General features: G+C 37.7%; 1 protein-coding gene across 2 annotated transcripts in view; it reads right to left on the bottom strand.

The window, feature by feature from the left end:
* The window catches only part of klhl29 (kelch-like family member 29), a 175192-nt gene that overhangs the window by 100096 nt on the left and 60070 nt on the right, over window positions 1-15026 (bottom strand). Inside the window, exons 1-2 of one of the 2 annotated variants that reach the window (XM_086061513.1) lie at window positions 9711-9778; window positions 3997-4305 (exon numbers count right to left, since the gene is read on the bottom strand). In XM_086061513.1, the coding sequence (XP_085917639.1) occupies window positions 3997-4266 (270 nt within the window). In that variant the 5' untranslated portion in view covers window positions 4267-4305; window positions 9711-9778. Of the gene's footprint in view, window positions 1-3996; window positions 4306-9710; window positions 9779-15026 lie in introns of those variants that run through there. The other variant, XM_086061512.1, reaches the window with a different exon arrangement.

Here is a 15026-nt window from a genome sequence, read left to right as displayed (position 1 = left end):
CTTGAAGCAATAGTAGTTGTGAACAGCAGGTGATAGCAGAGTATAAGAGGGCCAAGTTGCAAAAAGGCTATTTTCCCTACGGTTTTAAACCGATTTGTAAATAATGATAAAACTTAGCTATATTCTAATGCTAATTGCTGCAAAACGGAAACAGATAGAAATATACTTTTTTTCCGGATGAAAAAAAGAGACTCCAATCGTTCTTTTGGTAGGTTCTGTTAGAACACAATATTCTGTGGGCATTGCAAAATCAGTCAAAATCCAGTAAAACAGACGGGAGCGAAGGGGGTTGCTTCGGTGAAAATGGCTGGGAATGAATGAGAGTGCTTTAAAAAGGGGAAAAAACGGAAACAATCTAAATTTTACATTTATAAAAATGACTAAAACTATATTCATTGCAAAAATGTCCTTTATTTTTGTCTTTGTCAATTATCATACATGAGCTTTCAAAATTAATTTTACATTACTTTCTAAATATTTATTTTATATTTTATTTACAGTTGTTTGGGAATGTTTATTTTGTTACACAAAACTTAGTGACCTTTTTTTTTATATCTTGCACTCAAAAATACTTAATATTTTTAAAAAACTAAACAAAAAAAAAAGTTTAAAAAAAAATAGCAAACCCTCTTTAAAAATTAACTAAAGCTAGCAGAATTTGTATTCTTATTTTTAAAGAAACAAATGTTAAATGTTTTTCCTGATGAAAGAAGAGACTCTAATGTTTCTTTTGGTAGGTTCATGTTTTTATAGCAATAGAACACAATAGTCTGTGGACCTTGCAAAATCAGTCAAAATCCAGTAAAACAGCCGGGAGTGAAGGGGGTTGCTTCAGGGAAAATGGCTGGGAGTGAAGGAGATAACAGCTCAATTGTTTTCTTTTAGAAAAATGCAACAGCAATAATTTGTCTTCTTTTTAGGAAAATCTAAGAAGACATCTAAGAAGACATACTACACGTCGTCCTTCAACTTAAAACCTTAAATCCCTAATCGTAACTTTTAGTGTCAACACAGCTATAACATTTGATAAATATATCGACTTATTGTTTCCGTCTCGGCCCGTGGGTCAAAGCGATCCCATTGCAGTGCCTCATTTAATGCACATTGTAACACGCCATTTAAAACGAGGACGCATCTTGTTAAACTTTTACAATGTTTGTATAAATTGCGGCAAACACTCGCGATTGGTGTTTTTATGTTGATACGGGTGAGTTGTTCAAAAGGAGGGCATGATTTCTTTATGAATGCAACGATGGCATTGAAAACCGTTGACAAATAATTAACGGAGCGACTTGGGATGGGATGGGGGGAAGGGGGGGGGCGTCGCTGCGAATTAACTACAGTCTGCTGTTCCGTGCGGTTAACTTTACATCGGTAACGGACAATAACGCCAGATGGTGGGCTTGTCACACGCGCGCACACACACAGGTGGGAAAAAAAAGCCAACTTGTCCCATGTCGCACCAATCCACACCGTGATTGGTTGTGAAGATTATGGAGCATCGCTTTTACACATGTCGGAAGTTCCCAATAGGAATTCCCGAGCCGCTCGCAGCTTTCATCCGATTTGAGCGGATGGCAGAGGGGAACCGAGATGGAAAGCCAGGCACCGGAGGTGTTGGCTGGCTCCCGAGACGCCCGTGTCGTAATTAAAGCCGAGATGAGCGCTTCGCCTTTTAGACACGGTCGCTCTCCGTTGCCCGTTTAGCAAAGAGCCGTTGAAAAGCTTTACGCGGGAAGAGGAGGAGGGGGGAAAAAATATTCAGGTAAAAACAAACAAAGCGGCATCCTGGGAAGAGCGCTGCGGTAACGCGCTCACATTTCCACACCACACCAAATATAATAAGTGCCTTTTTATAGGGATGTCACCTAATTGCGCTTGAATGATGACAACGGCTGTGGCGGCAGTTGGCGAGTTCTGGCGGGGAAACGCGCAACGATTGGGCTAACGCAGATTTACGATATGCAACCTCCGCATTGAGGGGAAACTGTGCGCTTAAATTACAACCGTGGCGTTTATCTCCCGGGAGAGCCGATCGATGCCTTCAACTTTGTTTTTAACCAAATGAGCTAACTTGGACAAAGTGACAAAACGTCAAGTCGCTGATGCATTGCATAAACCAGCCTCCTACGCCTCAACTAAGGCTGGCAGAAAGGAGACGAAGCGACGCCGATTCACGGTCGGCGATCTGCGCCTTAAGCGATGACTCCGGCAGCTTTTTGACCGTGATTCTAGAATGCTGAAATAAGCCAAAACAATGGCAAAGTCTAAACCTCCAAGACCCAATTTGCTGGCTAGAGACAAAGCAAACAGGAATGAATCTGGTATGGGGGAGGGCTTAGTTGCCAAAAGATGAGTGTCCCCCAGTCCCAAGCAGAGATGGGAAAAACCAGATCCAGAAAGCAAAATCCTTGCCACAGTTCGGCTTTAGCCACAGGTGCTGCTTGTAATGACCTTGTTTACCTGCCGGCCATACTGTGGTCGGGATTTTACTTTCTGAACCTGGATTTCCCATCTCTGGTCCCAAGCAGCATTTTGGACCCTTCAGGGCCATGGCCGTTGTGACCAGGATTGTTGAAGTGAACCAAAAAAAAAAAGTCTGAACTTCCAACTAGGGTTGGGCGATATAAACGGTATATTCAATATAAGGTATAAATTTTGCCGAAGGTAGAGCTTTTGACTCTACTGCCTTACCGCGGTAGCGCACGTTGGTGATGTCATTGCATTAGGGCTTGCCATCGTTTAATGGAGGCTGCCAGCTAGCATCACCGAGCAGCAAGCTAGCCGGGCTAGCTTACAGCGCTAAAGCTCCCCCAAATCGCTACTATGGTTTTGACGTCGCTTATCGCCGCATAGACCAAAATCTATTGGGAGAGATTCAGAGAGGAAATCAGTGTGCTGCCAAAGCACAGTTTAAATTAAAGTTAAAAAAATAATAATAATAATAAAAATGAAAACCAGTTGGTTGGTTGTTCATTTATACGTGCAAATGTGTTTTTTGTCTTCTGTATTTATAATTGTTCTGTAACCAGTTAAGAATATATATTTCTATCCAAATATCCCATTATTCGCTAGAATATCTGAATGCCAAAATATTTGATAACTGCAGCCTTAATACTATAAATTTTTTAGTTCCTCCACCACACCCCCCCCCCCCCCCCATCAAATCTTAGCTAGCCTGCACACTGCAAGCCATATTGCATCATTTGAATTGAGATTTGCACAATAAATGTTGTTATCCAAAGTAAATGTATTCTTGCATTGTTTTTTTTTTTAATCCATCTAGATTATATAAAGGACTATGTAAGCAAATCATTTATAAAAACAAAAAAACAAAATCCATTTACCACAAAACCTTTTTTTTTTTTTTTTACCCCTATGGGCCACAGTAGTCATATTCAGGAAAGCTAAAACAAAAATGATGACAACACCATTCCTTATGTACTACGGTGGATTAGAGGTTAAGCTTGCCAGCCTTACAGATCTGAGGTTCTGGTTCTGAGGTTTTTTCTCTAACAACTGAAACAACTGATAGAGCTCTTGTATTAGATGTAGATAGTTTGTGTTCATAATGAGGATGTTGGTGTGTGTACAATAATATTGCCAATGTACATGAGTCACTTTCTGCTTATAACAACAACACACTGTACGGCCACAAAGACATAAACATGGCAAATCAATCAAAGCGTTCTGCCTTTCTGTTGGATTTCACAGAAAAGTCAGACCGTCACTGCCTGAAGATCATTTGCATAATCAAAGTGGGTGAAAAAAAACAAATAGGCGGAGAGGCCGAAACACTTGGCAGACAGAGAGCGAGTGTGAGAAAATGAGGATGGAAGGGAAAAAATGGTTTGGCAAGAACCGAGGCGTTGACGGGAGCGGTTCAGATGGCGAGCTCCGAGAGACAGGCGGAGGCCAACCATGACGACGAGCGAGCAGCGAAACGTTTCCACCAGAAAGTTAACCACGGCGAGAAACTTGACAGAAGTTTCTTACCTTGGTTGACGCCGAGGCGACCGAGCCCGCCGCCGCGATGCCTCGCTTGACCGCTGCGTCGCCGGCAGATGTTATCACCAAGGCGGTCGACGTGGGGAGTAGTGATGGGATGACGGGGAGGGGCAGGAGGCCCGGGCGGTTGTTGCCGTTGACGACGGCAGAGGCACAGCTATGATTGGCTCCCCCGTTGTGGAGGCCCGACAGGCGGATGTCGCGTCGCTCCCAGGGTGCCCGGTAGTCCCGTTCGAAGCGGTGGTGGTGGCGTGACATCACTTCTTCGTCCTCTCAGAGGGAATAGCAAAGGCAGGCCTAAGGGACACACCCAGTGAAAGGTCATTATAGTCAAAATGATATTGTAAAACCTACTTTTCTCCTATTACTTTCTCTTAAATATTGTGTAATATTTCCTAATAATTTAGTATTGATTCTCCTTTGCATTTGTTTTGTATTTTTTATCCAATATTTTTACCATGTTTTTCAAATTTCAAAATCAGTGGCTTTAATATAATATTAATATAATATTTTTGTTAAATTACTTAGTTTTTTTTCCTTAGCTTTTTTTTTTTTTTTTTAACAGTCCTATTTTTTAAAAAAATCAAATATTTTGGTATTTTCTAATGTCTTAATTTGTCATTCATGTATTTTGCATCGTTGCTGAAATATTATTTTCTTTTCTATTACAATTTTTTGTATCCAACAATTGTGCACAGAACGTTTGTTTTTATTCTCCTGTAACTTTTAGAATAATTGAATAATTTTCATCTAACATTTTCTATTTATTTATTTTTTACATATTTTGCAATGTTTGCTAATATTTTTCCAATTTCTGGTAACATTACTCTAGCAAAAAAAAATAATAATTGGATAATATTTTCTACATTTCTGCTCAGTAATTTTATTTTGAGCATGATTGCCCTGGCTGTGTAGTTTTGACTTGAGCCACTCACTCACCATGAGTGAAATCCTTGACACATATCTGACGAGAAATTGTTATAATACTAATCACAATAATCATGAAGCTCTTTTCCCATCACTGAAAAATGGTGTTACCAGTGGGCAGAACTGCTAAAAACCGTTGAGACGTCACTCTCGGATGCTTCTCTCCTCCCTTCACTCTCCGGCCGCTAACGCCCCCCCACCCCCATTTAATAACCTTGAATTTTCCGAGCGGCTACAGTTGTATTACCTCTAAAAATATGTGAGGCGTAGAGAGGAACACGGTGCTCATCCGGCCGAACAATGACGGCGGTTTGCGCCAGCTAATATTCTCCCTTATCTCCACTGCTCCATACCTCAGCCGAGAAAGAAAAGGGCAACCGGGTAATTCTTTCGGCAAAAAAGGTAGAGAACAAATAAGGAGAAAAACTATATACACACACACAATATATACACAATACACATATATATACACACATGGTGGTGCAAGTGGCAGCTGCACGACGGGTATCACCCGAACAAAATCCCACTACGTTTGCGATTGTGAAGCGAGCAGATGGATTTGAGCTTCCTAATTAGCAAGTCTTAAAAATCTCACCATAACTTTGAGATGGCTTTTAAAAGGTCTTTGCACGTGTGTACACAAACTGGAGGCTCAGAACGAGGCCTGGCGAGGAGGAGGAAGGTGAGGAGGGAAACCAGACACCCGGCACACCTGTGCGCACTGCCAGAATGGATAAAAACTTAAATTCATCACAACCGCTCAGGGGAAGCGATGCCAATAGGCATTCGGCCATTTTGCGTCACATCCAATGAACAACAATTGGAGAAAAATGGTGACACTCCAATGCTACAAGGGATGATAACGCAACGCAAAAGCTATTTTAGTCACAGATGTATTGATGCGCTAACTTTGCCAGCCTGGGGAACCTCACTCGATTCCCTATTCCATGTTGTAGCTATAAACGCTTAGAATAAGTTGAGGTCAGTGGTAGATAATGAAACGCTAACTTCACCAGCCTGCTGGAACCTCACTCCATTCTCTTTCAGCCAGCTTGTGTTGGAGCTATATACATTGTTTGCTGTAGTTCAAAGGATTTGGAGGTGTGATGACCTTTCAACGTGCTAGCTTTGATTGCCAAGGCAACTTCACTCCTTTCTATTCTATACATAGAGAGAATGAGTTGCAAGGGTGATGATCTTTTGATGCGCTAAATTTGGTAGCCAAGTGAACCTCACTCCATTCACTTGCCAGCAGTCTATCTTGCAGCTGTATATACTATTACAACAGAAGGTGTTTAAGGGATACAAATTGAAATGCTAATTTTGCCCACTGGGGGAACCTCACTCTATTTACTTACGTTGTGTCAATACTGCGAACATTAAAAAAAAAAAAAAAACATGTTGTGATAATGTATCGACGTGACAACCTGATCGGCCTAGGGGAACCTCAGTTGGATGAATTGCTGATGATCTTTCGGCCTGCTAACTTTGCTGGCCAAGGGAACATTACTCCATTCACTACCACTTGTCTGTTACAGCTATGCTATTGAAATCATTAGAATCAGATTCAGGGATATGACTTATTCAAGTGCTAAATTTGCCAACTGGGGGAACCTCACTCTATTTACTTACTTTGTTGTAGCCATATACAACCTGGATAGAGTCGATTCGAAAGTAGTGCAGATGGATGCAGATGTACAGAAGCGCTAACTTTACCAGACTAAGGGAACCTCACTCCATTCATTTGTTTGTATTGTGGCTACATACACAATGTAAATATTTAAAATCAGCTGTGAGGTCGCAGATGTATCAAAGCATTATTTTTTTACCAACCTGGGAACTTCACCCCATTCTCTGCAATTAATTTTTGTTTACGTAGAGATAATTACACTGACTAAATGTTTTGCTGTTTTCTTTCCCGTCAGACGAGGAGCTCGCTGGCGCGTGTAGGTGTGCAAACACCGACAGGAGGTGATTAGCGGTTTTAAAATAATAAATAAATCAATCCTCCCTTTTAAGGATGGAAACTTGCCTGGCGACACGTGGGGCGCACGCCATACCGAAATCACGCGGGAATAGGCGTGAAGGAAGGAAGGAACGTGACAGATGGATGTTACCAGCCAGCAAATAAGCCAATATGTGCGGTGTGTGTGTGTGTGTGTGTGTGTGTGTGTGTGTGTGTGTGTGTGTGTGTGTGTGTGTGTGTGTGTGTGTGTGTGTGTGTGTGTGTGTGTGTGTGTGTGAAATGTGCAATGTTTGCTTTTTGCCGCCACATTCTGAATCTGCCTGCTACCGATACTCCCAAAGAGCACAGGCTCCATTTCCAATCTGCGGTCGTATTTACTTCTATTGACCTGGCGGCAGCCCTGCTCCGCACACACATGCACGCACGCACGCACGCACACACGCACGCACACGCTGCACTAATGATCAATTCATCCATCAGGCGAGCGTGTGTGCTACAAATGAGCCTCGCCGAAAGTGGATCTGCTGCAAATTCTACAAGAACAAGATATTGCTGTAAATGAGCAGCCCCCGCGAGACGCGCACACACACACACACACACACACACACACACACACACACACACACACACACACACACACACACACACACACACACACACACACACACACACACACACACACACACACACATACTTGCCTCTGTGTATTATGAGGACATTTTTTCCAAACCGGTTTAATTGTGTATTACAGGGACACCCCTTTCTGCTAATGCCAGAGAGATGGGACTTGCACCCAAAAATTTTTTTTGGGGTTGTCCAGGAAAATTTCACTTCAAAACTTGAAAAAACTCAACACACGAAAAAAAGAAAAACCTGAAAAAATCCGTAATTGTGAGGACATAGATAATGACCTAAATAAGCCACGCCCATTGCAAAAATGGTAATTATGAGGACCAACTCACATTACAAGGACAAAGTTTACATAACACACAGCAACCATGTCACTGAAGTGATTTGAAAGTTCTGGCATTCTGACTTTACACAAACTAAAATGGCATTGATGTGTAATGACTTACCTGATATAAGGACACATTGTTGTACATAACAATACTGTGAAATGCAAAGTCATACCTGATCTGTCCTAAAATTGTAAGTTTTAACATGGTGCTCATGTTACAACTTACAATTTTAGGACAGACTGAAACTGGTATGTTAATAAAACTGCTTCTTATGTGAACAGGTTATCTAGGTCAAACACAGCTTTGTAATGGATAAGCTCGACATGAAACCAGATGCAAAAGAGTCAGTGAACATTGAACATTTTATTCTTTAAAACATGACTACCTCTCATCTTAAAGGATGAGCAGTTTTCTCATAGCTCATTCCTGAAATACCTTCGGATTTCTGAATTTCTGAAACAGGTTCAATGTAGGAAGTGTCCGAAGTACTGTGAGAATCTGGAACATATTCCTCTGCTAACGAATCCTCACTTGAACTGGATACATCAGCAACCTAATTTTTTAAACGAAAACAATTATTACATACATACATACATACACATATTGTCGCTGTTCTGTGAAAAACACTTCCACCATAGGAGCTACCGGAGAGCAGCCCGCGACCTAAAAATGGAAACGTGTTTTTCACAGGACAGCAATGATATCCATATATACAGTAGATGCACACATACTTATGCATATATACAGTGGCTCTAAAATTAACCTGCCAGATGCGGGTTAAAATTCATTTTGGCGGGTGGTCATAAATATTTACTAGCTTTACTTCGCTGTTACTTAGTGATGTTACACTCGAAGTAGAAGCTTGAGAAAAGTGTCGAGCGCTCGCGGCAGAAGTAGCTCCCGCCATTGATGGGCTAATGTGCTAAAGTTAATTTACCAAAGGTCTTCATCATCAAGCAGTTTTGCATTTTTTTTAAACGGGATATGTGCCAGATGCTGGAGCAAACTAGAAAAGCATTTAGAACCTAAAGTTTGTGCACATACTAAAGATTATTATAAATCTAGTCACATTTATTCGAAAGATGAGATGAAGCATTTAACAAGAGGGATAGTTAATATGCTTAATCTATGGCATTGCCCCTAAAACAGATATTGTGTGATACAGTCCTTCAGTTACAGTAGACTTTTCTATTTTACCGAGTCAGACAGTCGTTAAGATTGAGACAATTGCTCAACATTTAGCTGCTTGCAACTAAAGATAAAGGTATAAACATGGGTCATAATTTATCCTCTTGACTAAATTATATTCATTCAATGAAAATGCCTGCACTATTAATTCTGGTTGCGTGAAACAAAGATCCATTGCAGATACAAATAACACAGAAGATAAAATACCCATCATGCCAGTCCATTCTAGTGCAGCGAAAGGTCCAAAACATAAAGCACATTTATCCAAGCTTGATACAAGTAAATTAACTACCTGATGTTTACACTTCTGTTTAAAAAAATAAAATAAAATTGATAGCGAGTTCATCTCTAAAATCCACCATAAATAAATTAATGGGAACAAAAGATCACTACAGTGCATAATCCAAATCACCAAACTGCCAACAAATCTTCAATTTGAGATATTTTTAATGTTGACTTGTAGGAATTTTAGTCCCATACAAGCTTATTGTTGGATACAATATTTTGAACGTCTTGGCAATACACATTGCATAAAAAATTGTTGTGATTATATTTGTTAGTTATATAGTTCAGCCCTAGCATCTACTCTACACTCTTCACTCCTAACGTCTTGCTTCTGAAAACTGATTTCAACATCAATATTCAAAAAGAAATCTCGTCACCTGGTCAACTTGGTCTGTGACAGCTACGTCTTCAGCTATGTCTTCAGGTTGTGCTTCAGTTGAAACCTGGTACACATGAAGAGAAAAATACATATAAAATTCAATTCTTAGTAACACGACTGTACCTGTGCATTTACACAGTTACAGTACATACAGAACAATTAATAGGTTAAAGTATTGTAAATTCAAACTCATTTTATTTGCCATTACAAAAATAAATAAATAAATCCTTCTGCACTACAGGTTTGTGTAAATTGGTGACGTCTATTTTTCACAATGAAACAAAAACAAGAAAATACACAGTCCTCAGAGAATCCATACCTGACCAGAGTATGAATTGTATAATAACTCCAAGCCCTCAAAACTTATTTTACAGTCACGGTGTATGAATACACTGTCCTCAGTGTCAGTTATTCACAACTATAACATTGTGAGGACTAAGTATCTGTGAGGGCTGCACAGTATTGACAAAACATGCGACATGGGTGTTTTATACAGTAATGGAGATTATTTCGACATTGAACATGGACCTAAAAAAAAAGGATCTATCTATAGCTATATATTTTTATAATCCAATGAAAAAAAATACACGATAATCCGGAAAAATAAACATGCTCATTGTGATCTAATCTTATCCAATTAAGTTATTTTTTGTTAGTAATGCCCCTCGATACGTTTCTCGTATGGCGATGCGCAATTAAGGTAGTCTCTGATTGGTCAAAGTCAGACTAAAGTATACAATCCAATATTCATTTGTTGCTTGTCTTTGCAATACACATATTGCATGAGCCATTCGTGCGACAAGATATTTTTTTATATATTGTGCCAACGTCTTGCTTCTGAAAAATGTATTTCAACGTCAACATTCAAAAAGAAATCTCGTCACCTGGTCAACTTGGTCTGTGACAGCTACGTCTTCAGTTATGTCTTCAGGTTGTGCTTCAGTTGAAACCTGGTACACATGAAGAGAAAAATACATATAAAATTCAATTCTTAGTAACACACAAGTCTGTACCTGTGCATTTACACAGTTACAGTACATACAGAACAATGAATAGGTTAAAGTATTGTGAATGCAAACACATTTTATTTGCCATTTCAAAAATAAATAATCCGTCAGCACTAATGGTTAGTGTAAATTGGTGATGTCTATTTTTCACAATGAAACAATTAATAGAAAATACACAGTCCTCAGAGTGTCCATACCTGACCAGAGTATGAATTATGAGGACTGTATGTGTAACTCCAAGCCCTGAAAACTTATTTTACATTCGCAGTGTGTAAATACACTGTCCTCAGAGTGTCAGTTATTCACAACTACGACATTGTGAGGACTATGCACCTGCGAGTGCTGCACAGTATTGACAAAACATGCGACATGGGTGTTTTATACAGTGATGGAGATTATTTCGACATGGACCTAAAAAAAAAGATCTATCTATATCTATATATTTTTATAATCCAATGAAAAAAAAATACACGTTAATGCGGAAAAATAAGCATGCTCATTGTGATCTAATCTTATCCAATTAAGTTATTTTTTGTTAGTAATGCCCCTCGATACGGTTCTCGTATGGTGATGTGCAATTAAGGTAGTCTCTGATTGGTCAAAATCAGACTAAAGTATACAATCCAATATTCATTTGTTGCATGTCTTTGCAATTCACCTATTGCATGAGCCATTCGTGCGACAAGATCTTTTTTTTTTTATAAATTGTGCAACGTCTTGCTTCTGAAAAATGTATTTCAACATCAACATTCAAAAAGAAATCTTGTCACCTGGTCAACTTGGTCTGTGACAGCTATGTCTTTAGCTATGTCTTCAGGTTGTGCTTCAGTTGAAACCTGGTACACATGAAGAGAAAAATACATATAAAATTAAATTCTTAGTAACACGACTGTACCTGTGCATTTACACAGTTACAGTACATAAAGAACAATGAATAGGTTAAAGTATTGTGAATGCAAACACATTTTATTTGCCATTTCAAAAATAAATAATCCGTCAGCACTAGTGGTTTGTGTAAATTGGTGACGTCTATTTTTCACAATGAAACAATCAATAGAAAATACACAGTCCTCAGAGTGTCCATACCAGAGTATGAATTATGAGGACTGTATGTGTAACTCCAAACCCCTGAAAACTTATTTTACATTCGCAGTGTGTAAATACACTGTCCTCAGAGTGTCAGTTATTCACAACTACGACATTGTGAGGACTATGCACCTGTGATGGCTGCACAGTATTGACAAAACATGCGACATGGGTGTTTTATACAGTGATGGAGATTAAACATTTAACACGGACCTAAAAAAAAGATCTATACATATACTGTATATATACACATACATACATACTCTATATATACAGTATATATATATCTATATCTATATCTATATATATATATATATATATATATCTATATCTATATCTATATCTATATCTATCTATATATCTATATCTATATATATATATATATATATATATATATATATACACATACATACATACACACACACATGCATACAGATATAGATGTATAGATATATATACTGTATATAGAGAGAGAGAGACATAGAGAGACAGATATATAGATATAGATAGATAGATATAGAGATAAAGATAGAGAGATCTTTATAATCCAAAGAAAGAAATGCACGTTAATGCGGAAAAATAAGCATGCTCATTGTGATCTAGTCTTATCCAAATGTTATATTTTGTTAGTAATGCTCCTCAATACAATTCTCTTGTGTGGCGATGCGCAATTAAGGTAGTCTCTGATTGGTCAAAATCAGACTAAAGTATACAATCCAATATTCATTTGTTGCATGTCTTTGCAATACACATATTGCATGAGCCATTCGTGCGACAAGATATTTTTTTTTATAAATTGTGCAACATCTTGCTTCTGAAAAATGGATTTCAACATCAACATTCAAAAAGAAATCTCGTCACCTGGTCAACTTGGTCTGTGACAGCTACGTCTTCAGCTATGTCTTCAGGTTGTGCTTCAGTTGAAACCTGGTACACATGAAGAGAAAAATACATATAAAATTCAATTCTTAGTAACACGACCACCTGTGCATTTACACAGTTACAGTACATAAAGAACAATGAATAGGTTAAAGTATTGTGAATGCAAACACATTTTATTTGCTATTTGAAAAATAAATAATCCGTCAGCACTAGTGGTTTGTGTAAATTGGTGACGTCTATTTTTCACAATGAAACAATCAATAGAAAATACACAGTCCTCAGAGTGTCCATACCAGAGTATGAATTATGAGGACTGTATGTGTAACTCCAAACCCCTGAAAACTTATTTTACATTCGCAGTGTGTAAATACACTGTCCTCAGAGTGTCAGTTATTCACAACTACGACATTGTGAGGACTATGCACCTGTGATGGCTGCACAGTATTGACAAAACATGCGACATGGGTGTTTTATACAGTGATGGAGATTAAACATTTAACACGGACCTAAAAAAAAGATCTATACATATACTGTATACATACACACTCTATATATACAGTATATATCTATATATATATATATATATATATATATATATATATATGTATGTATATATACATACATATCTATATATATATATGTATGTATATATATATATATATATATACATATCTATATATATATATGTATGTATATATATATATATATATATATATACATATATATATATATATATATATATACACATATATATATATATATATATATACACACACACACATGCATACAGATATAGATGTATAGATATATATATACTGTATATAGAGAGAGAGAGACATAGAGAGACAGATATATAGATATAGATAGATAGATATAGAGATAAAGATAGAGAAATAGAGAAATCTTTATAATCCAAAGAAAGAAATACACGTTAATGCGGAAAAATAAGCATGCTTATTGTGATCTAGTCTTATACAAATAAGTTATTTTTTGTTAGTAATGCCCCTCAATACGGTTCTCTTGTATGGCGATGCGCAATTAAGGTAGTCTCTGATTGGTCAAAGTCAGACTAAAGTATACAATCCAATATTCATTTGTTGCATGTCTTTGCAATACACATATACTGTATACATACATACAGTATATGCATGAGCCATTCGTGCGACAAAATATTTTTTTATATATTGTGCTACGTCTTGCTTCTGAAAAATGTATTTCAACATCAACATTCAAAAACAAATCTAGTCACCTGGTCAACTTGGTCTGTGACAGCTACATCTTTAGCTATGTCTTCAGGTTGTGCTTCATTTGAAACCTGGTACACATGAAGAGAAAAATACATATAAAATTAAATTCTTAGTAACACGACTGTACCTGTGCATTTACACAGTTACAGTACATAAAGAACAATGAATAGGTTAAAGTATTGTGAATGCAAATACATTTTATTTGCTATTTGAAAAATAAATAATCCGTCAGCACTAGTGGTTTGTGTAAATTGGTGACGTCTATTTTTCACAATGAAACAATTAATAGAAAATACACAGTCCTCAGAGTGTCCATACCAGAGTATGAATTATGAGGACTGTATGTGTAACTCCAAACCCCTGAAAACTTATTTTACATTCGCAGTGTGTAAATACACTGTCCTCAGAGTGTCAGTTATTCACAACTACGACATTGTGAAGACTATGCACCTGTGAGGTCTGCACAGTATTGACAAAACATGCGACATGGGTGTTTTATACAGTGATGGAGATTATTTTGACATTGAACATGGACCTAATATATATATCTATATAATCTAATTAAAGAAATACACGTACGTGCAGAAAAATAATCATGCTCATTGTGATCTAGTCTTATCCAAATAAGTTATTTTTTGTTAGTAATGCTCCTCGATACAATTCTCTTGTATGGCGATGCGCAATTAATGTTGTCTCTGATTGGTCAAATTCAGACTCAAGTAGGGCCTGACAATAAATCAAATTAATTGAATAAATTAAATTTAAATTGAATCGTTGAAAATTTGCTAAATCGTGAAATGTATTTTGTCTTCTGGATTATTAAAAGCTGTTGTTATGTTCTGTTACATCCAGATGTTATTGTGAGTTGTAATTTTGCACAAGTGGTGGCAGAATGCTGGATGGTTGGTTTAAAATACTTTTTATTTTATTTTTTGGCCATATCGCTTAGCCTCAGACTAAAGTATACAATTAATCCAATATTCATTTGTTGCACGTCTTTGCAATACACATATTGCATGAGTCATTCGTGCGGCAAGATATTTTCCACATATTGTGCAGCCCTAGTATCTCCACCCTCCACTAATGTCTTGC

The sequence above is a fragment of the Leptonotus elevatus genome, chromosome 18, assembly GCF_054856555.1.
Source record: "Leptonotus elevatus isolate MCC_2025b chromosome 18, RoL_Lele_1.0, whole genome shotgun sequence".
Taxonomy (NCBI): domain Eukaryota; kingdom Metazoa; phylum Chordata; class Actinopteri; order Syngnathiformes; family Syngnathidae; genus Leptonotus; species Leptonotus elevatus.
This window is presented reverse-complemented; position numbering and strand designations above follow the sequence as displayed.